Raw genomic sequence first — 24,477 nt, forward strand, 5'->3', positions numbered from 1 at the left:
TGGGTTCTGTGCAGCAGACAGTAATTACTAGTTATATACACTATGGGATATGGATGTTACACTGTCAGAGCAACACAGGGTTAGGGTTAGGTTGACCCATCATATTAACCTTGGAAATGACACTGCCATTCCATTCACTAAGGCAATATTTCTGCAGGATCTGCTGTGCCCTTCACATTCAAGACAGAATTACTCAGAATTATTAATTCTGGCTACCATGGCTCTACGCACAGTAATACATAAATCTGATGATTATTCTCACCAAGAAAACACAATTCACAGACAGACTTCCTCTCCCCCTTAATTTTTGAGATTTGAAGATATGCTTTTCACCACATTTCAGCTAAATTATGTGATTATGAAGTATTCACATACTGTATGTCAATGTACTGTAGCTTGGAGTAACAAAAGGATTCTGTTGCTCATGCTACTTTTGCCCTATAAGTTATAGTACCAGGTACGTTCATGAACGTACGAACGTACAATCATGTGGATCTAACGATTGCTCACACTCTCACCTTGACTTTATTTCAGCGTACATGTTTCTATTAGACTCCAGCCAGACTCCATAACGGGTGCTCTGCAGTACAAAGCAAGATTTAATGAATAAATGACACTGATCTGTCAAAAGGCTCTCTTGTGAAAGTACTTTGCCAAGAGGGTGTTAGAGGTTCTTAAATATGGCAACCCTTCAAGTGTGCAAGGGACTCTATGGTTATTGGGACCAGTTGTCTCCCTGAGCCACAGCAGCACTCAGTGGTGATGAAATGGATTCAAAAGAGGCCATGGAACCACCACAGTGATTGTAGAGTTGAGGTGAAGCATCTCTCCATCCTCCAGGGAATGAAAGACAGGGAGAGATAACTGTCAACTTCCCATGACTCACCAAGAACATAATCATTCATCACTTTTTTTTGCAAGGCTGCAACAACTTGAGTAGCCATATAATTACAGGGCAACTTCGTAGTGCATGTTCATTGTGGGACACACACACACACAGATGACAGTGGTACACACACCTACACTGGTGCAAGGCTGATCGTCGCCCTGTTTACAATGTCCTCTTTGACATCAGTGTTTCACCTCTAGCCAAGTGTCCACATGTAATCACATGTCTCACATGGGCTTCACACATTACACCATGACAATTTTTAAATTATTGCTCATGTTTACAGGTTTTGATCCATATTTGAACTGACTTCAATCAATACTTGTAAAAGTGTTATAGTAAGAGACAAAGTGAATTCAATTTAGATTGTTTTAATATAATAATATAACTAAACACATCATCTACAAATTGACTATGATGTCTTAAAACATCCTCATCTTTGTGTGTGCACTGACTAACATGAAAATCAACAGAGACCATAGGAGACTGCACACTATGTTCAGAACACCATGTAATAGCCACAGCACGGAGCAGAAAGATTGGATTGTCCTTTCTATCCTGTTATTAACTATTTATAACTGCTCCTGCAAATTTGTTCGAGTTACTCGCCTCCCTCGTATTCAGGATGTGCAGCACAGAACACAGAATGAGACAAAGAGAAAGGAGTGCAAGTGATGTGTGTGTGACTTGAGCGGCTTGGGAATTTGTGGCTGTTTTATGATTAGCCCAGAGTCTATTCATTGGTCAAACCCTCAGAAGTTATATGGTATTAGATTAGATTAGATATACTTTATTCATCCCACAACGGGGAAATTTACTATTTTACTTATAAAAAAATATTATAATAATACTTTGTTGTCAAATGTATGTCATCCAGTGGTTTGTGGTCACAGCAACAAGGTTTTTGGTTTGAATCTAGGGGTCTCTCTGTGGGAGGAGTTTGCATCTTCTCCATGTCTCTGCGTGTGTTTTCTCCAGATACTCCAGCTTCCTCCCACACTCCAACAAAATGCAAATTAGAGTGGTGTTAATGGGCAGCTCTAAACTGACAGAATGAATGTAAGAGTGATTGTCTGTTGTTTGTCTCTGTTTGTTGGACCAAGCGACATGCGCAGGGTGCCCCCCCCCCCCCCCCTCCACCACCAACACCAATGTCAGCTGGGATTGGCTCCATCTCCCCCTGTGAAGGCAATAGATAATGGAAGGATGGATGTGTGTGTCATTCAATCAGTGTATCCACTTCTAGCTCCTCTGCATGTGGACCTTTTGTGTGAGCGGGAGAGTTCCAATTATTTGTGTTTGTCAGCATCAGGAGGTAACTAATCCACTGAGGCAAGATTTAAAGGCTGTTTGAGAATTTGAAAGAACAGAAAGAGGAAGCGATGAGGTTATGGAAGGAGGTACATGTACTGATTACACTGCAGTAAGACCGATAGCATAGAGACCAGATTGCATTGAACACTAGCCTGTATCTGGCATCCAGTTGTGTTGTGTCTGTATGGATATTAATGAGAATAGATCCAGGTGGGGTGAAATAGTTCAATGCTTTACTTTGTGTAATCTGATATTGGTGGATGTGCTACAATAACTGATCAACTGATTAAAATGTTTAAAGTTTGCTTTGAAATTAAATGTCTTTATGATGTAATCATCCCATTCAAAATGAAAGAATGTGTTAAATGTTTGTTAAGAAGTCTTGGTTTCATTCTTTTAAGGAGCAGAGGAGGAGGGAGAAGAAGAGAGCAGGAGCAGAAGAGACAGAGCTACTGGAGAGACAAGGAGAGTATAAGATACAGAACAGACACAGAATTAACTAACAGTATGTCACAGGTGAAAAGGAGCAGTGTCTCATATCAGGCATCTGAATATTCCTGCACTGTGCTAAACTAAAATTATCTGGTCTTAATAACAATAACAATATGTTTAACCAACATCTACTAATTCTGGTTATCGATTATTTTCTTATGATGACTATGATAAGTTCCTGTGATGTCAAGAAATGGGTGAGGACCGAAATGCAGATGCCACACGGGTACAGAGCCAATGAACAGTCTTTAATTTGACTTATGAGTAGGGAAAAGGGTAGATGGTCATGACGGCAGTGGTATCTAAAAACACAGAGGTTTGAGAGAAGGGTCAAAAAATCAAAACTTCATCAATGACAAACACTGGGAAACTGCTGGGCTGCTGAGAGAAATTGATGTGACAATCTGGCTCTGAGCAGCAGAGTTTAAATACATGGATTAACAAGACACAAGGGGAACTAATCCAGACGGGGCAGGTAATCAATGAGGAGCAGGAAAACAGACAAAGACAGAAAGTGAAGGGATCAGAAACAAGAAAAACACAGGTAAGTACAAAAGAAACAGGTGGTGTTGAAATTACAAATTTTACAGACAGATCTAAAAATGAAACGCAAGGTAGACATCAAGGTCAAACATTTTTTAAAACACAGAAAATAAGTACAAAGAAACAAGAGTCCACAATAAAACACAGGCTCTAGACAGGGACGGAATAATTATTTATCTATCCTTTTCTATTGTCAGAGTTCAACCTCATTTCCATATATAAACTCCTGGACATAGACTCTAACACGTTCTGTCTTATAAACTATCTGGAACTGTCTAGCATCATTACCTTGAGGAGGTAAATATATTTCAATTACAGAGACTGCAGACTCAATTAGCAATATATGAAAACAGGAAAAAGAGAATTCGGCTGCATGTTTATCTTAGAGCCAAAGTTAGACTTTGACACAGGAGATCAGTTAATTGCCTTTTGAGACTGTCATTGTTGTTTCTTTTAATCATTACAGTTTGTTTATTATAGTAACCATGATGACAAAGATTCTCTAACCTTAGTTAAACACTGCAAGACAAACAATACATTTAAACATTACTTCCTAATGCTGCACTTACACCTGGCATTAAAATTAAATTTTGGTGATGGGATTTTAATCAGAGCTTGATCACATGTTCAGGTGCAACCAAGATGCACTGATGATCGATTGTGATCCTATTCATCGCGACACGTTGTGGCCATATTGATCTCAAGTGTAAATATAAGGTGTTATCAAACCTTATCCAACAGCCACATGGGTGGAAGTAATATCACATGTGACTCTTTCAAACCAGAGAACTAGCAACAGTAAGGAAGCAAGCAGCCATTGACTAGTAACCATTTGAAACACAATGACGTAGCATCATGAATACAATCTTCAACAACAACAAAAAATAATTCTGCTCTGTTCTTCTGGTTGTTGATTTTTTTAAGTGAAAGGAAAACTTTTCCTTTGCCATGGCCTTTTAATAAATCATATAATTACCATCTCTCTTACACATTATTTTCACTAGTTTTTAAAAAAAATGTCATTCTTTATTTTCTTTTTAAATTCTTATTTTTTGTACTGTCTTGTGTTGTTTTAACAATTAGTCATGATGCCTTTTCTATTGTGTGTAAAGCAATTTGAATTATCTCATTGTTGAAAAGTGACATACAGATATACTTGCCTTTGACTTTATTTATGGTGAGATTCTTTTTTGTAATAACCCCTTTATACAGACATTGTATTGGCATTGATGGAACCTGTAATTTCTGTGATGTAATGTATGAATTCACAGGAAAATTATGCTTTTACATAATCCAGTGCAAACTGATAACAGCCTCACATCAAAATGTTCACTCTCTTTATAGTAAGGCTGTAATAATTAACTCCTCATTCACGCAACACCCTATTGCTACTGCCTCAAATTATATGTGCTGAACTGGCTTAAACAAAAGATGACAATAATACATTGAGCAATTTTTGTAAGTGGATATTTTAGACTTAGACCAGGCAGCAAACGTTACCTGTATAAGTTAAGGAGATGCAGGCAACAGGCTGCACAGCTCAAACTTCTTAGTATGAAAACCAACTTTACTTTGCCTTCCTGTTGTTGTTGAACCTATTTGTGATGTACTGAGGATGGAATCAGTTCATCGTTCACTGACTTAATTAAAACATTGTAATATGTAAAGTATTGGCTGCGCTATAAAACAGTTTAAACTTGCTGCCACAATGGTAACCACACGTTTCCCTAATGTACAAATATTGAAAATCTTGAGGACAAGACAATCACTTAATCACAGTACAGATTCGTGAAAGGTGGTCTTTCATTGACAGAACACATTCAATTATGCACACACACTCACACAAATATAACAAATACAGAACAAAACAAATGAGAATAATATTTTACCTAGCCTAAAAATTCATATTTGTAAATTTAATTACTACTTGTAAATAAGCTCTGGAAATTAAACTATTTAAACTGTTTCATCTGACTTTAAGAATTTATATCATGCCTGTAATTCTCTTTTTGTTTCCTTTATGAGAAAGCAAGAGCTGTGTCTTCAGATTCAATTCACGTACAGTGGACTGTGTAATGTTTTTGAATCTGAATAAGGACAATGAGTAAAACCAGTGAATAAAATGTTCCTGAACGAAACACCTTATTCACAGCAACAAGCAGCCGATCAATTCTGTATGTGATCGTTATCGTTCAGAGGATATGTTACATTACGGGTTTGTCATCTGTTGATTTGTCAGATGTCTGAGAGATGTTAAGGATATTTCTTCTGTTGTTGAGGGTCAGGCCAGTGCTGTCATTCACGCCAGGCTCCAGGGAGTCTTTCGTATCTTTACATCTGATCCCAAAAAAACTGTACATTTTCTTCAGCATCACGTCGACAATCTCCTTCTCCTCTGAGGGCTTGGTAAGAGAGAATAGGTAACAAATTCAGAGAGTATTTCACAGAATGAGGGTATATGAACATGCCTTAAACTGTATGAAATGCATCAAAGCCACACAAAGACAATATTGGACTTTTGTTTTGGTCTTGCCATCACGAGTAACTCCTTAAAGGAAACAATACATTCATATTCAGGATAATATTTCTAGTTTGCGTGACTACTTGTGATGATTTGCTCTAATGTTCAGAAAATGGTGAGTGGCCAGGACAAGTCACGATGAAGCAGAGGAGGACTCACACACAGAAAAAAAAAAGATTCAAACTGCAGTAGAAGAGTTGAAATGTCAATAACACACATATTGCAGGGCTGTGCAAAAGAATGTGTAAAAGTGCAAACGTTTAAGTCCCAGTTGGACTTTATACATATATCTATATCCTTATATATATATATATATATAGAAATATCTTTATATATATATATATATCTATATATACTGTATGGCATCACTATTTCTTTTCCAGAAGACAATGGGTTGCAGAAATGTTTTGTCATTATATATATTACACTTTTGCACTTCTTGCACCTTTGTACACTGTCCATGCTGTTCTGTAATATTAGCAATATAGAAGATAAATTACAGTGTGAATCATTTTTTTCTGAGTCCTCTCCTCACAAATGTTCATTGCTGCCCCTCTTCTTTTCAGCCTCTGTTAGTTTTAGCTGCTGTCTCTTTAAGACCCCCCTCTTAATAAAGCCCAGCCTGCTCTGATTGGACAGCTGGCAAACTCCGTTTTGATTGGTCAAGCGCTTCCAGAAAATGTCGGTCTCTGATCTCTCTTTACCTGGCTAGTCTAGCTGCTGAGCGTGGATCACATACAAGATTGTATCTGATTAGAGGAAAGGGAAAACAGCGTCAAATGAAATAAAAACTGCTGATAACAGTCACCTTGTGGTTGATCTGCTCTTGTTGAAATGCCACGAGGATGACTGAAATGAGTAGATTGAGCACCACAAATGTCATGAACACGATACAGGAACCAATGAGCAGTCCACCAAGCACAGGGGTGTAGTCCAAAACCTGGCAAAGAGCGAATCACACATTTTGAACTGAAGCTAACAACATATTCTTTGATTTTTATGAAGCAAAACATTTATCTGGAGAGTTTTGGAAGATCTCACTCACCTCTCCATAGTTAAAAATGCCCATCTGCAAGCTGATGATGGTGAGGAGAGCGTCCGCCAGAGTTTTATAAGAGGAGATCTTCCAGCCATAAATCACATTGCACTAGAAAAAAATGATGTTCACACCATCAGGGTAATCATTCCTGTCCATTAAGCTTTCAGTTTCATTAAACAGATAATTTAGAAACGATGGTCTAAGATCCGCTCATTAGTATTTGAAACACTTCATTTGCATATTTTCATTTGATCATAGAGTACTGCAAAAGATGAAATTAGAAGATTTAATTCATGAATATATTCATGACAACTTCCCTCTGCACCATCATCACTATACTATGACCCTGGTAAATCCTGTAGTCTTGTCATTAGATGCAATCACCCAACCATCTGTTGGCCTTCAGTCAAAACACCTTTACTGTGAGATGAGAACTGATTCATGAAAAAACATTTTTGTAATATGGTAAACCTTAAAAATATCTGAACTTAATTTCCCTAGTTCTGATAATGACTCGGACCTGAGCAATGATTTTAATCATGTTTTGTCATTGCTGCTTTCAGACTGATGCAAATGTTATTTTTCCCCATTCAGCACTCGCATTGTTAAAATCGCCTTGGACCCTGTGCTCACCCAAGTGTGTCAGGCACATTATTGGTGAATTTATATTTTTAGCAGGTTAATGTGATCGATCAACAAAAATCTGGTCTGAAATTGATTTACTATTTTAAGGATGTACAATCAAGATAGTACACACATTCTCTCTTACTACCCAGAATCTGCCAAGGTGCAACTGCAACATGCTTTTAGAGAGAATGGGAGGTTAATTGATTATTAATTCAGAGTTATTTATTAAAGAACTATAAGGGTGGAAAGGCCCTAAGTGCACCTTCACTATGTGCTTACATCATTACAACAGAGCCCTTGATGTTTATGCCCCTGTAATGAATGAGGAATGGAGAGAATGGTCTTAGATCATGGTAAATGGACGAGATACTCACAGCGATAGAATATGCAATGAACATGATCACAATGATCACAAGGAAGCCAGATATGTCGCCCCAGGCTCGCTGCAGCGTGGCTGTGATCATGTGCATCTTGGGGTTGAGTCTGAGCAGGTGCCACAGTTTGACAGTGGTGAGCAGGACCAGGAAGGCGATGAGATACTGAAGCACGGAGTCAGCGGAGGCCGTCTCATAAAAACTGGCAAATCTGCACACACAGTGAAGATTTACATTAAGCAGCATTGTATTGTTGCAGCTGGTTGAGGTGGAGGTAGTTTTAGCTACTTTATTTAAAATATCAGCCATGTGTTTTTTCAGGCCCCTTTTTATTGGGTCATAATGTGAATCTGAGTGGTCAAGACATGAGTAATGGGGGGAGGGTGTACACTTGTACTTAACATATTTTAAGTAATTATTTTACTTACTTTACTCTGGTTTTTTTACTTAAGTAAGGTGTTGTTGAGCTTTTAACTCATTGACACTTGAAACATGACACAGGGTTCCAGCTTATCAAATTTTAAACAATACTTAATTGAATTTCAATGTTTACCACATGTACTTTTATTTAATATCTTAAACTGAAGCGTAGCTATTTACAGTTGCTGATAATTATGTATTTCCCTCCATATATGGTAGAATAAAAGTATAAAGTAGTACATTTGAACATATTTAAGCTTATCATTGAAGCAAAATAGATAATGACGGAAAAGAAGCACCATTAAATAACACAAAAATAGAAACACATTTTCTAACCACAACATAAAGTCCACCACACAGCATCTACATTTCTGAAAGTGTTGATTTGACATTTAACTTGCATTTGACAAATTAAAGGATAGTCTCACTGGTCTTTGTGGTTTTGGTAGTAGGTCATATCACGGTCTCTGAGCAGGGTCCTCCAGATGAAAACAGCCAAGGCGCTCAAGCTCAATAAGATGATGGACAACTCCAGGAGGTTCCACTTGCTGCTGAAGTAAGCCCACCGCTGTTGCTTCATTAATTTTCCCTTCCAGCATAAGAAAAATAAAACAGAGGCCGGCTTAAACCTCAGACCCTTCTACCATCAGTCCGAATGCCTTCTGCGACTTTTGAAATGAACTCTTTGAACTTTCTGTTCTTGAATCTGATATTTTTAGTCGAGTACATTCTGAAAATTCTTAACAATAACCATCTGGGCTGCAAGAAAGGGCATGCAGTGATTCCTTACAATCTTATAAATTACAGATAAGAACACACATGAACATTGATCATAATGGTCATAGAGAGAGATGACTCACTGCTGTACAATAAAAAATGAATGAAATAAAATCACATTGCAGAGACAGATTAATGGCATTACAGCCTCACAACCATATAGACTTCATCATTAAGGCAATTAATGCATTTGTTTGATATGTCTTATTATAAAACAATTAGTGAGGCAAATAATATATAATTTACTCGAGTGAGAGAACAGTAACAGCTGAATAGGGTTTGACAGCTGCTACAAGTCAGCTGTAAGTCAAATGGAATAAGGTCACCACATGATTTTAAACATCAATCACACTGATGTTAAAGTTAGTACAGTAAAGTACAAAACTGTAATTTTATCTCAGGTGACAGACAGGTGGGTGCATTTGAAAAGACTAATGAGGCCTGTCTGCATATTCTGCAGTCAGTCTGAGCTTGAGAATCCCTCAGCAAATAGAGAAACCAGTGAAGTTAAGATGCATGGAGAACAAAGAGATCATAAGGACCACGACCACATTCTGTCATAGTCATGTCAGAGTTTACCTGCACGAACATGTAATAGACGATGAAAAGCAAGTATATGATCTCTGCAGCCATGACGAAGATGTGAAGACTCCCAGTTGACTGGTAGAGACGGACACTCTGCAGCTTGCTGTGGAACTGAAATGCCCCTGAAAACCAATTAGAAAAGATTTATTAGAATCAATGCTGTTTGTCAGATTTAATTCATATACTGTTTATAAATATGTGAATAAGTGCATTGTCACAGAATGAAATCACACAACATCTGTCAGTATGATCCAAGATCCAGAGGTTGGTGTGATGATAATGTTACACATCCTTAAGAAAAATGACTTTACCTCTGCTGTCATTGGACTAATTAACAGTTGCTGTCAGAGGAAAGTTCAGATAGGTTTTTATCTAATTGTTTAAATACAAATATATGTACAGCAAACAAATGAACTATAATAACAAATGTTCAAAGTAATTAAATGGTGTCTGAGAACGAGTAGGAAGGAGTGAATACTTATTTTTTCATAATTCATTAAACATTTTGTGCAGTGTTCCAGCTTTCATCATATTTGTCATATGCATTGACTATATTGGTTTCGAACATGTTGAACTTGTTTGAATGTTGTTGTGTTAATCCTCACTGACTTTCTTTTTCTTGAAAATATGAATTCCTCTACATCATGGCTGACTTTCTTTCCTTTTGAAACAGCTGCTGGATAATGCTGCGTTGTAACAGATTATTTTGTTTTATTCTTGATTTGAGCTTTTTTATTATTTGATAAACTGGAAAATTAGATAAGTATGAGTTTTAGGAGTATTTCATCCACACTTCCAGACAGATATGGGTCATATATACATTCTCCAACTTACCAACAGCTGTGGTCTCCAGCAAGAGAGTAACGATGCAGAAGAGGTTGACATTAGCATTATAAATGGTGAACTCTACAAACAAAGCCTGTGTGTACATATCCAGCCATTTGTTCCTGAACAGATACTCAATGGTTCTGTGAATCAAGAACACAAAGATGTTTTTAATTGCTTGGTAATCTTTTGGTGATCAAATGATCCAACTTTGTTAGTCAACAAAATAAATATATGCATATTTTCAATGTTAATAGATAGATAGAGTACTTTATTCATCCCCGGAGGGAAATTAATGGAGGGTGAATTCAGGTAATCTCGGAAATCTTTTGCAATTTTGACCCGATATCTGTTTTACACCTTAGATCAACATGCTATACCTTTCTGTAATTCTTAAGATGTTTTCTATCCACAACGAAAAAAAGAATGTTGATGTCATACTCAGAGGAGACATGACACAGCTTCCAAAAAAGAAAATTCTGACTGAATTTGATCATCTGGGACAAGTCACTTTGTAATCTGGTACACATGTATATGCTTTATAAAAGCCAAAATCATTTTGAATGGTCACAGGTTATTCATTCAATAATAAACCTATTTATTAGGGCTGCTCTGGTAACAAACATTCCTCATCATCATCGGTCACCCATTGTTTTCTCAACGTTTGGTGAAACCAGTGGCTGCAGACACAGAACAGACTGCTTTTTGGATCATCTGCATCTTAGAGAGCAAAGTGATTATATGTTAGTTAACTAACCAGAAAATCAGTTTAAACAGACAAGGACATTAACTCCTGTCTGACAACTGTATGTACAACACATAATATGCTTTATAATATCTTTATATTCTTTTTTAATTAGGTCCCTTAATGCATATTTCCCCATAAAGAGAATTTAAATGTCCCAGATGACTTTTCATGTGATTTCAGTCACATGATATCCATGCTTACTTATAGTAAAAGTGTCAACTAGATTCTGTTAGAACCGGAAATAAACAGAGTGGAGCCTAGGGGTGCCACATTACCCGACTTCAACCTATTTATTGCTTTGCTCAATCTGAGCATCATTGATTCTTCTGTCAGTATATTGCAATGTTGCTAAAGCTAATGTACATACCTGCTGGCATTTTTTAAATCAGGGCCAAGCACCGCTACAAAGCCACCTCCCCTGTAGAGCACCATTCTGCCCCACACAGGGTAGGCCCTGAGCTGAGCCTGTGTCTGGTACGTCCAGGGGCTGGAGGGGCTGAGAGTGTTATTATCACCCACAGACTGGTTCCAACCAGAGTCATAGGAGCCCATGTCCTCCACCTCCCATGAATATGGTGCCTGACAGTCCGGCACAAGATTCATCATGGAGCCTGCGATCTGACAGGAGTTCTTCTGCACTCTCAGTTGACGAAGACGGGCATTACCGACCAGCTTAGAGTTTCCATCTGTGATGAATCCTGGAACAGAGCATACCACAGTTCCTTTGTTTGAGTGACATTGTTGAGATGACAGTAATTTTAGGTTTATAGTCGCTGTATGTCACACACTTTGTCAGTGACTTCCATCTGATTCAGTGTTTCGTTTTATAAAACAGAAAACTCTTTTAAAGTAAGGTTTGTTTGCTTTTGGGTACAGTCTATTCAAAAAGGTGACTGACCTTAAAAATGATAAAAATGTCTTGAGAATGCATTACTTGGAGGCGTGGCTAAGATACACATACCAATTAGCTTGCTCATGCTCAGTCATCTAGGTTGTCTGGCTATATGCTAAGACTCCAGTAGCAGCACACCCACACTTTATAGAAATGGATTATCAAGAAGAGACTTCTCCCTTCTAGAGTGTCTATACAGCTGAAACCACTGTCCTAAGTCGTTTGAGTCTCTAGCAAAAGCCGCTGGTGTGTGTGTGTGTGTGTGTGTGTGTGTGTGCCAGCCAGGGCTGAAGCACCCACATGGAGTGGCATGAGAGGTTGAGGGATATCTGGTAGACGATGTGGTGGTTTAGGGATTTAGTTTCAGCATAGATTTGAAAATAAGCGCTCTTAAGATTCCCCCTCATGAGTGTAAACTTATAAATGTCTTGATGTAGAGACGTCTCAACCAGTAAACTTTACATAAGCATTGGCCCTGCAAACACTAGGTGCCATCATGAACCATGATTAAGACATAAATGGAGATTTTTTAATACGTTTGGTATAAAGCTGATTTTTAAAAACATTATTATGCTTATGTTGACACAGGGATAGGATCAACACTAAAATTGTTGTTATTTGTACAAACTAATGTGCATATGAATCTGGTTACACACTGTGCGTTTGGAGAAATCCAGGCGATTATTGACCCTCACAAACTGCAAGTTCAACAATAACTAATCCGGCAAAAAAAGGAAATGTAGGGAATGATTGTGACAGTATACTTAATTCAGACAGCACAAAGGCTTAAATTAGTAGTAGAATTCCTTTTTTGTGTGAATCAAAATAGAATTTACCAGGACAGCATTTCTAAAGCATCAAAGTTCAAACCTTACTATACGGCTCTGATATTACATTGTAGCTAATAGGATAAAAACAGAAAGAGCGTGTTTCTTTAACCTTTGCAGTAGCGACACACTTTGTACCTGGATAAACTCCAAAAAGGTTACTGAGCAGAGACGTGTTGGCCCAAGTGAACACGTCCCTGAGACTCATGCTGTTTGAGATGTCTGGACTGAAGCTCTTCCTGATGTGCTGGTTTAGGAAAAAGGCATTGGGATCCCTCTGGCCGTACGCCACCAGCAGCAACATCCACATGAAGCCTGTGTAGACTGAATCACACAACGCAACAAATTCAATCATCATAGATCTGGAAATGTAATGTCCAATTGTGGGGCAGGGGTGATTTAGTATTAATTGCATATATAGTCTTGCTTGTTTAGTATGTTTGCTTCACTTTGCATGGTGGTTTTCCTTTTGCACTTTACATTTTTGATAACCTGACTGAGCTTCCTGTTTGTTTGGAGTGTTTACGTGCTTACTTACTGGAATTTCAGGAAGATGAGTGAGGCACCAGGGGGAGGCCGACCCTAAAGTGCATGAGTGTCTAACTGTCAGAGAAGCATTAGTTCAGAGGTGTCCTAAGAGACGCAAAGCTCTGTGCAGAAGTTTTTGTACCTTCCAATTTTTGTGTCTACCTCAGACTCCTTTAGAGTGGAGAGGAGAGCGACCCCACATGGAGGACGCTGACCACAAGACATCAATCATGTAATCATGAAGGTTGGTTCATGTGGTGACAGCTTCTTCTGTGACATTGCATTGTGCAAATGTGAAGAGCTGAGCACTGTTTGTGGAGGTTTTAAATGACAGAGCCTCCCACTGATTATATTGTACATATATGTCATTTTCACCACCACAAAAGACTAAGATTAAGAAGTCCCTTATAAGTCCCACAATGGGGAAATTTGCAAGAGCTGCTGCTGCAACAGGGAAGCGCCATCTCAAAAGACTAACCCAATCTTTTATGACTGAATGATATCACAAACTAGCAATTATTCAGCAGCTCAGTCAAAGAGGACAAATGAGCAGTTGCCCGGGACAACTTAGCCTATGCTGTGCACATCTATGCCCACTAAAATGAAACATATCAGTGTTTCTGCTTACTGAAAATCTCTCTGAGGAGGGCAAAGGCTTTCTGCTCAATTATCTTGATCCTTTTCATCCTCTCAACATCTCCAGGAGGTGGCGGCTCATACAGATTCCTGTCCTGTCTGACTATCTGTTGGTCCTTACTGTCACCTGTGGGTGAAGAGATGTTTTTGTAAACCAGATCATCTTTAAGTCAAAGTCTGAGACCAAGAAATTATATTTTTTTACCTGCTTTTGAGTCAAATGCCACATTTTGAAAATCTTCCTCATCAACTTTCTTTATGACAAGTGCAAAGAAGGCTGCAAGACACAGCACCTGTAGTGAGAGGCAGGAACATAGGAGAAAACATGTGTTATTAAATTGAGCAGTGTCAGGTAGGTCACTACGTCGAGCTCAGCCGCAATCCTGCAGCTGACAGCAGCAGATCTCTCTGCCAGACCACATCATATAACTCATATAACTCATTTCCTTGAATGCATTCAGTTGCACTGCTTCCACTGCAACACCACCTCACAACCCGTCACTACATCTGAGAGGCATCCTACAATTTACATAGTAAGGTTTAGACCTTACACTAAATCAGAAACTAGGAAATAGGTTCTAATTTCAAGAGAAGAGAGGGGAAGAGAGACCGGCAGAAGTTGTGTAAGCGTTTAAGCTCGGACTGGTCAGACTGGTTGTTATATTGAAAATAATAGAGATGATGTAATTTATAATAATACTAATAGCAGTAATAATGATAGTTGTTTTTGATTAGTATCAGATCTGGCTCCTGCGGCTCTGGAGTCAGAGTTACCTGCAGATCTGTTGTTCTGTGCCAGGATCGTTTATCTGCAGCTTTCCATCCCAACCTTTTCATGAAGAAGTAACTATTTTTGATTTCTGATGTGTGAGATTATAAGGAGGAAGGGAAGGATCGTTCTTTCTCACCTTAAGTGGCTGAGTGATGAGGATGCTCTGAAAAAAGGACACAATCATTGACACCAACCAGCTGATGGAACGCTCCTTCCCAAATTTCAAACCATAAAGCATCGTGAAATATCCTGCTACGAAACTGGTAGCGACCACAAGCAGCCAGGTGACAAAAATGAACCACCAGGGCAGCCCTCCATGACAGCAGCCCTTTTTCTTCTGACCATCATCATTAGTGCTGTCTGCAAGACTCAACCTGTTTGTGAGAGTAAAAGACATATTCATTACTGGAAACACAAAAGAGCAATAGATGATTAAATAGTATTAAACTAGAGTTTTAGCCCATTACTCAGACAGTTTTCAAGCACAAATTATTCAAATTATTCAATATTTAGGGAAAATGTTTGCTGTTTGCTGCGACAATGTGTGACACTGGACACTCTATCTGTATGAGCCCATTTGCAAAATTAACAACTAACTGTTTGAAGACATTGATGTCAAACTTAATTGTGTGCAGGGATCATTTTAATCATAAACTGCAAACACACACACACACACACACACAGCAGCAGCTAATCTAATGCACTCTTGAAATCACAATCAAAATAACTATTCTAAAGTGATCGTCATTAGCCGCTGCATGTGATTGATGAACTATGATAGAACAACATAATTATAATACAAAATGACACAAAATTCCACACTTTTTAATGAGTGACTTCAATACTTGTTTTGGCCGAGTTTATCTGGGCTGACGCTGCTGGATGTGAGGAGCTGATCTTCAAGGGAGACCTTCATGTCCTGGACCTGCTGCAGAGCCTGGCTGTAACTGTGTGGGCTTGGGAAGCCGGACGTTCCCAGCAGGCTCAGCTTTCTGTCGATGTGGCACATCTGTCTGTACAGATACAGGGTTCTGTTGCTCTTCTGAACGCCCCCCACATCTATCTCAGGATGCACACTAGCACCGCTTTCTGAATCTGTAAATAAAAAAATATTATGTTAGTTAGCAGAAATGCTGGCTGTTGTGAACTTGCACTCTGTTCTGTTTTTCTCCAGCTGTAAAGTTTGTTCTGCTCACTCGTTTGTTCACAGGATCTTTTATTTTCTGTATTCCTCCCAGCAAACCAATGTTTCTAATGCTGCCACAACTTGTGTGGACACTTTGGACCATACTTCATTTTCTTTTTTTTTTCATGATGCATTTAAATAGGTCTACTTCCTGTATTTTTCAGTTTCCCACCAGTTTCTCTGTTGACCTGTTTTAAATCATCCTATCAGATATCCTTATATTTATACCACCTTCATTTCACTTCCTGTTTTCCAGATCATCTTAGTTCTACCAGTTGACTAGAATTCCAAACATTTGAGTTATTCCTTGTGTATGTATTTTGAGGGGCGAAGGGGTAGTTTGTCTTGTTTTGAAGTTTCATGTGTTCTGAAAAGTCCAAGCCAATTAAAGTATGTGCACTTCCTCATATTAATTATGATAGAGAATAATGACAGCTTACATATTCCATGAGGCTTTGACAGTGCTACTGTGGCAAGGAGTCATGGATGTGTTATTGAATGACAAAATACCACTTTGTCTCCTTGTTTCTATATCTCGTTCTCATATTTCAACAAAATAAAAATATTTGTCAATATGATACGTACACCTGTTGTTGATATACAGTTTAGTTGGCTGAATGAAACCACCCAGCAAGTCAATTTATAGCTCAGTGGGCAGAAAATCTGAAATTCCTGGCCGAGATGTTAACTTGGAAACGGGACAGGGCTCCAGCTGTCTGCAACATCCTGCTCAGCCCATGCTGGCATTGCAAAACACTGTATCCATTATCCACAGGAGAACAAACCTTGTTCCTGGGGCTGAGCGAGGTAGGGAACAATCTCTGTCGTTGTCTCTGCACTGTCACCAGTTTTATAATTCTGTCTGATGTGATCCTCCAACACAGAAAGGAGAGCATTGATGTCAGCTTGTTGTCCAGGCCCAAACTCTGGCCCTGTGGTTGGGATGTTGCTTTTCATGGTCTTGGAGAATAAGCAGATTATTTTTATAATGTCCTGGCAGAGGAGAAATGTACAAATACAAAAGTTTTTTTTCTGAAAATTTTCAGAAATAGACTATAATAAAGTTAATTTTATCACCAGGTGCTGCTGGATTAGCACCTACCTTGGTGATAGTGTCCAAAGTGATGTTGACATTCGTGTCGGGGGAGGCCGTCTGTGAGGAACAGGCATCTGGTTTTTCTGGTTGGCGTCTGATGCACGACGTCTCACGAGGACGAGTGTTTCTGAAGAGACTAACAATGAGGATGTTCACTGGAAACATGATGAGTGAACTCTGAACTCCAATCATGAACTGTTGCCACGTAAACTCAAAGTGACCTGCAGACCAGAGACAGCCAATGAGAGAGAGGGAGAGAAAGAAGTCAGACTGGATGTGCATATTTAACGTGGTGAAAATATAGTGGTTGGTTTTATAGTTTATAACAGTTGTGGAAGCAATTTTACAAGATCATAAAGTGGACCTACAAAATTGTAAAAACAAGAGTCCACCGAGCATTATTAGCACATTGGATCTTTTTTCTTGGAATAAATTGAGCTCTAATGACATTGTATAGTACCCAGGTCCATGGTCTGCTCAGACGGGTCTGTTGGGACACCATAAAACATAATACTTGTCAGCATGGTGCAGAGCAGCAGGGAGAAACAGCAGGACACTCTCTGCACACAAGTGAAGGTGCTGCTCGGCGGTCGGCTGATCACAGAGTACCAGAGGTGTCCATCACTTAAACCCCTTGTTGTCTTCATGAAGAATAAATTACTGGAACATAAAAGGAACAAAGGGAAGTATTGTGGAAAAAAACAACGTGTTTACCCTAAATGAACCTCTTACTGAAGATGGATTAGCTTCACATTTGAATCGCTTGTCAGGTCATTTCATTGCTGTTAAACCTGAGCGTTGAGTCATAGCTATTTAAAAGAGACATAAATCCTCAGCTAATGACCACCTCAGTGTCGGCTGACTTCGCTGAGATTAGAGGTGATTGACAGTTTTTATTCCATTTCATTTCATTAACTGCTCGAATACATTTTAAATCAGTCTGAAGTTAAATATAAAAATTAAACACAACATACTGATGCCTGTTAGTTTGCTGCTTTTGCTAATTTTTTCAGTTTTAAGCCGCTTTAAACTGACGCACAATCTGAAACGTGCCTTGAAGCAGCTTTAGTACAGTTTAAGATCCTGAACCAAGAGAAGAAACTCATCAAATTCTGACCAAAAAAACAACATAATCGTCACTGAATGTAGACTGAATCTTTCTTTTTTTTTCTTTCAAAAATATTGCGTTATACCAACAACACTTTCTCATTAAACGTTTATTTTTGTTTTCATCAGTGGATTTTGGTCTCCTCACTGCAGGAGGTCAGGTTTCTGTCTCTGGAGTTTGCATGTTCTCCCTGTGAGCTATGTTTTCCTCCCACTTCTCCCTCCCATCTCTTGGCCTCGGTAATAATACTATTTCAAATAAATACCTAAAATAAATTAATATATTTCAGGACATGCATTTCTCTGTTAAAATTGATACCAGTTTTCTTGTAAATAACAATTTAATGGTCTCCCTTGGATTATTTTGCTGCTCTGATAAAACAAAATGCCCAAGTGTTGGGTGAATGGGAGACTTTTTCAGAGCTTGCTAGCCTCACATGTCTAGTAGTAACTGCTCAATTGAAAACATCCCTGTCACCCTGGTTTTCAAAATTTTAACATGTGTTAAAGTTACCAGTATCCAAGATAAAATCCAAACCAGCTACAGCAATTCATTTTAATTATATGGTCTCTTCATTCATATTGAAATGAAAAACACAGGTCTGGGTTTCACATTCAGTCTGTAGACGTGCTGTGTGTGTGTGTGTGTGTGTGTGTGTTAATCTTACCTGAAACTCTTCAAATCTGTCTCAGTGGAGACAGGGAAAACTTTATCAAGGGAACAATCTCCCATGTCTATGGCCAGCCAGGAGTTACAGAGAAAATGCCATTTCTGGTCCGTCTGTACGTCCTGCACCATGACATGGCTTACATACCTGAGAAGAAGCAATAATTCATAAGTCAAATACTGTTCTACTATGTTAAGTGATAATAACTATAGATGGTTGAATAATTTAATCACTAAATTGAAATGTTTGGTTTGTCACGTATTAATCGATATGCCTACCATGCAGGATGGCTCCCTGAGTTGTTGTGCCACAGCCTGACACCCTGCAGGTCTCCCAGTGAGAAGGGTGTCATTAGCAGGAACATATCCACTGCACCCCTCTCAAACACACACTTCTTTGGGTCTGTCAGGTGGTGTGGCTCACTGTGTCCATCAGCACCCAGCAGAGTTAGAGTTATCTAAAACAGACCAGTACTCTTTATGTTGAAATCTTCAATGAATTAAATGTCCCTAGCAAATTACATAAGCAAATACTGTAACATCCAACTTTAGCCAATTAATGACAAGCCCTACATTTTCCAAGTTGCATGAACTTGACTGAACAAATCGACTGCAGCAAAGACTGACACAGGAAAAAAGGCGAACTCTCACAACCCTAATTCGTAGAGTCTTTCCAAACTAAAACTCTGCTTACTCCTGCAATATCTGTATTAGCACATCTAATATTCATATTATTTTTTGTATGTCATATTCCTACCTACCTAATTATATTGTCTCTAAAGGCAAACAACTACTGCAAGTTTGCACACTTGTCTCTTGTACATAGTTTGTCATCTCTTGTATTTAGTCTCTTGATAATACGCTTATTCTTTACTTCACAGTGTATTCTACTACATTATTGTGTATCATTTAACTGGTGAGTATGTCAAGTTTTTATTAGATTTCATGTTTATAACATTCCATTTGAGCTATTTTAATTCTCCGTAACTGCTTTATTGCTACTTCTCTCTACATACAATGCCCTTGACATGATGCTATAACACAATCATTTTCCAATTTGGAATCAATAAACTACATCTATCTATCTATCTATCTAAATCATATCAGCAACGAGTGTGTATGTGGAATGCAGATTCACATTATTAATATAGGCCCCCCAATTAGTATTTAAAGGGCCAAAATCATGTAAGAAAACACACTTCCACAGAACATGGTGTCAAAACAGATACCAGATGTTTGAATGAATGGTTGTAAAACCAATGCAAAATAAGAAGTTGCTGTAAAAAGTGGCTCCCAATAAATTCACAGAAAGCTGGATTGTGCATGTCAATTAAGGCTGTAGTAACTGGCATATTATCGAACAAGTTGTTTTGTTCAACAAGTGACCATCATTAAAATTAGTCTTGTGTTTGTTTGTTTTTGTTTTTTTACCTCTGAGCAATATTCACTGTCTTTTTACCTGTTTTAGTCTCCACCAACTCCCTTAGAGTAGATTTTTTTAAAGATTTTGATAATATACATGTATTACTTGTTCAGGTGGAAAAATGCAACACAACAAAGTGTTTAATGCAGTAAACAGACTTGGTGATGAAATCATGATTGAATGTAGAAGCTTTTGCTCCATGGGGGAGAATGAAATAGCAGCAGACATCATTTGTTTAGGAGCGATGAGGAAACCTTCCTCAAATCAATACATGCAACGTTTCCTTTATTGTTTTTCACAGTTTGAAGTCTGACAGGAGTTCTTTTATTGACATCATAATGTCACACCCTTTTTTCCTGCAGTAGTTAGATGGCATCCGCATGAGATTTCCCGGCACCATTTGTTTAATCTCTCTGAAATTAATTAAAAAATTATAATTGAATGGAAAACCAGTTTATTTCACTATAATAAAACAATACAACTAAATGAATACATAATATTGCAGCCTGTTAGTTTGCTTATGTTACATTTTTGAGTTTCAGTGTTAAGCCCTTTGCACATTAGACCTTTTTTTTGTGTGAATAATTCAGAATGAGTGCATCATATTTTTAATCAGTAGCATGTTATGTCATGTCTTGTTAAGGGAGGTTTGCGTGTAAGCAGAGTCTTTGCTGCCATAAAGAGTTGTTCAAGACATATAAATGTGTTGGCTATGAAAATCTTGAGCTGAAAACACATTTACCTGAGAGGAAGTAGAGGCTCCTCTCCGATGCCCAGTGCTGACACATAACAGGTAGCGATACTCGTCCATGGGGTCATTGTCCTCTAGCACTGACACCTTCACCTGCCAAGATGCCAACGAAGAGTATTGAGTATGACATAAAGATACCGTGGTTAGAAGGCATTAACATAAAGAAATATATTAAGAGATTGTCCTTGCTTCTTGTACTACAAACTTTTATCTACCTTGGCCATATCTTGGATGTCTTTTCGTCGTGCCCACACAACCACCAAGAGATAAGTCACAAAGAGCGCACCCACAAAGCACACGACCACGGGGTTCTCAGCGAAGGTCCCAAACAGCTCAGCGGAGCGTGAAGGGTCGACAAGGTTGGGGGTGACGAAGAAGGAGCTCCCAAAGAAGGTTAGGTGGTTGCAGAAGCACTGGGTGACTAAATGTGTGGTCTGTGCACCGACCTTGAAACACAGCAGCCTTTACTGTCTTTACTCAACATAGCAAACATGACAGAGTGAATTATTTGACTTACCCTGCATCCTTTACTGCTCCACTGCAGCATTGATTCATTCCAAAATTTACACGCAGCAGAGATGGAGATGATTGACAAAGTGGCATTGATGGATTTTATCCCTGGTCCTACAATAGGCTTCACTACAAGAAAGTGCACTCCAGTTTTCATCTTGAGATTCTTTGAGTCTACAAGCCAAGTGTACCTCTCCTCTGTATCAAACACAGAAGCACTTAAGTCATGCATCAAGGCATTAAGAGATGGAGAGATCTCCAGCACTGAGCAGAACAATGTGTTACCTTGTGTCCTTCCCTGTTGAGGCATCTCTGTCATTGCAACATAATTAGCTTCAGTGGGGTAGCTCATATAGCCAAGGAGCAGCTTGAAGGGTAAAGGATCATTTGAAGGCACCATCTTTTAAATGGTACATCAACATGGTTCCAGCAAAATTCCCATGAACGGACAGGTTGGTGTAGACAGAAAAACAAATAAACATAGTGTAACATGTATGGATTAAAAATATTTATCAATATAATAATATTTGATAATACAATTATCAAATATTTCATATGGAAATATTCATTTTAAAATCTTTGGTCTTGGAAACATTAATAGTTGCATTAATATACCTGTTAGTAATAAACATTACTAATAGGTATGGCTATGTGCTATAACTTGATGCTACGGTTTACCCAATTGCATTACTATTGTCATACAAATGCACAATGACACAATCACACACATGAAGACATTGGAATAAAGTCGTCCATAGTGTCACAGTTGACCAAAGCTGATATGAAAATAGTTGTTAAAAGTATATATGTCTCAGAAGGGGAGATAAAACATGTTGCTGAACCTTTATCACCAGCGTACTGTCAGCTGAAGGGATGTCAATGATTGTAGTGCTGTAGTTTCCCAGGTCCAGAACTGAGGTATTCACCTGCCCTCCAACAGGCCTTGGCAGCAGAATCTGTGTGTCAGGCAAAAATGCCAGAAAAAACATCCAGACACTGATTCAGATTTTCTCCACAGAGGCAAAACAAACAAAATGATTAGCAATTTCTAATCAAATGCAACCTTTTAACAGGCAGTAAGTAAATTAATCAGTGTCTCCTACCTTGAACTACTTGAACTTAATGATTCGTAAAATAATTCTTAATCTTAACTTTATTTTAACTTTTTTTAAATTAACTCTCCAATTTACAGGTGTAAATGGTCCTTCAAATGATGTATGGGTTTGATAATTCATTTGTAGCCTATTGTCTCAAAAAGGACTGAAGTTTGTGTAAGGCACCAACTTCTTTACAGTACGTACTAATAAACATTTCCAGTCTGAACAAATTATGCTTGGCCTTACTTTTTGTTTCATTAGTCTAATTATCTCTGCCAATTAAGTTGTGTTTTTTTCTGCCTTTGTTTGGTAGTTAGCAGGATTATTATTATTTATAATTCCTCAACAGATTTCTATGAAATGTTGCAGGGGTGGGAGATAAATCAATGGAAAATCCAGAAAATTTTGATGGGAGCAGATCCAGGAATTTTTTTTAACTTGAACATTGCAAGGTAGGGACTGTGAACTGCATTACAGTCTCTGTCACTGTTAATGTATAATCTGCATAAATTAGAAAATTGTATTAGCTGTTTTATTATGACCTCTTGCCTAAGGGGAAAATTAATTAAATGTATAAAAAATATGTATAATTTAAAATATCGTAAGAGTAGTACATGTCTATGATACAATATCAGTCTTGGTTTTCAGAATGCTCCTTTTAGTGCAATGGTCTATAAAAAAGTCCTCTGCTGCACTTACCTCAATGTCCTCACTTAAATTCTCTACACGGATAAGAGAGCCATTTTTTGCTGTGAGGGATAGAGAAGCAATTTGGCCGCTGATGTTTCCTCCCTTGTTCCAGGAAAATGGATTTTTATCCAAACTCAGCATCTGTAAATGTAGTTAAAGAGCATAATGGACACAGAACCCATACGTTAGTCAGACACTGCTGAGACACTAAGGGAGAATTGTAGATCTAACACGGCAAAACGTGCCAACTTACTCGTATATCCACTGGCTCATCTGAAGGAAATATGTTGAAATGTAGGATTGGGAGAGAAAATGAGGGGCAGGAACAGTTGGGAAATGTTAAAGGCTCCATGTGAAATCTTCCTGGAGTCACTCTGTAAGAAGAAATAAATACAATTTGAACTTGTGCCTTGTGTTCATTTCTGTTTTTCTTTGGGAATGGAAATAGAGTTTCTCTAGCCTTAACAACCCCTGAAAATGGTTTATGAATAACATTCACCCATTGATACACACATTTCTGCTTCATTATCGTTTATACCTCTGATTCATGCAACAAGACAATTTAGGTTTTAATGTCTTGCCCAAGGGCAGTTTCAGACATGACCTCCTGAGGATCTCCAGAGGTTTCCTTTCACACATGAACAACACAGCAGGAGATTCTGTGCTCAGATGTGTTCACAACAACAAATTTGTTGTCTTTTGTGTAGGAAGTGTCATCAACCCCCAACTCGCTCCTGGTGAATGCTACAGACGAACCTTTTCTCACATCAGCTCCTCCAAAATGTACTGCCTTTATACTGAAGAGACATTTGTGTTCACACATACAGCCCCAGTGGAGAAACTGTGGAGGATCTCCAGAGTGCATGTCTGAAAGCAACTTCAGACAGACAGACTGAGTCAAACCAGAAACCTTCTAATTGTGTCAACTTTTGATCTTGCTTTTGATTCTGTTAATGTCCATCATTAATATATTTTATTCATCCTTATTATATTGTTTGATGTTAGTTATTGCACTTTAATATGTTCAGTTAGATTTTTCTTTTGTTGACTTGGATTTCATTATTATAAATGTAAACTTATATTGTACACTTTATGCACTTTAAATATGCTATTTAAATAAATGTGACTTGACTAGTTGATT

At 38.2% G+C, this 24,477-nt stretch overlaps 1 protein-coding gene across 1 annotated transcript; it reads right to left on the bottom strand.

Moving 5' to 3' along the window:
• Positions 1 to 2,932: 2,932 nt before the first annotated feature.
• On the bottom strand, positions 2,933 to 21,733 carry LOC109631119 (polycystin-1-like protein 2). Its single transcript, XM_069533507.1, has 20 exons — positions 21,255 to 21,733; positions 21,031 to 21,132; positions 19,145 to 19,323; positions 18,867 to 19,013; positions 17,552 to 17,751; positions 17,098 to 17,312; positions 16,781 to 16,988; positions 15,655 to 15,904; positions 14,946 to 15,183; positions 14,243 to 14,330; positions 14,030 to 14,164; positions 13,012 to 13,197; positions 11,522 to 11,852; positions 10,416 to 10,549; positions 9,576 to 9,703; positions 8,648 to 8,808; positions 7,800 to 8,010; positions 6,805 to 6,906; positions 6,568 to 6,699; positions 2,933 to 5,640 (listed from the first exon to the last, which is right to left on the bottom strand). The coding sequence occupies exons 1-20, from the start codon at positions 21,261 to 21,263 to the stop codon at positions 5,443 to 5,445; spliced, it is 3,354 nt and encodes a 1,117-aa protein (XP_069389608.1). The 5' UTR covers positions 21,264 to 21,733; the 3' UTR covers positions 2,933 to 5,442.
• Between the last annotated feature and the right edge of the window lie 2,744 nt (positions 21,734 to 24,477).

This window comes from Paralichthys olivaceus, chromosome 10 (assembly GCF_024713975.1).
Source record: "Paralichthys olivaceus isolate ysfri-2021 chromosome 10, ASM2471397v2, whole genome shotgun sequence".
In the NCBI taxonomy this organism is placed as follows: domain Eukaryota; kingdom Metazoa; phylum Chordata; class Actinopteri; order Pleuronectiformes; family Paralichthyidae; genus Paralichthys; species Paralichthys olivaceus.

Excerpts from the sequence above, each read along its gene's own strand:
- LOC109631119 (XM_069533507.1), bottom strand. Across the intron at positions 11,853-13,011 it reads CCTTTTTGGAGTTTATCCAG|GATTCATCACAGATGGAAAC; the intron begins GTACAAAGTGTG and ends GCTCTGTTCCAG. Across the intron at positions 8,011-8,647 it reads TACCAAAACCACAAAGACCA|ATTTGCCAGTTTTTATGAGA; the intron begins GTGAGACTATCC and ends CTGTGTGTGCAG.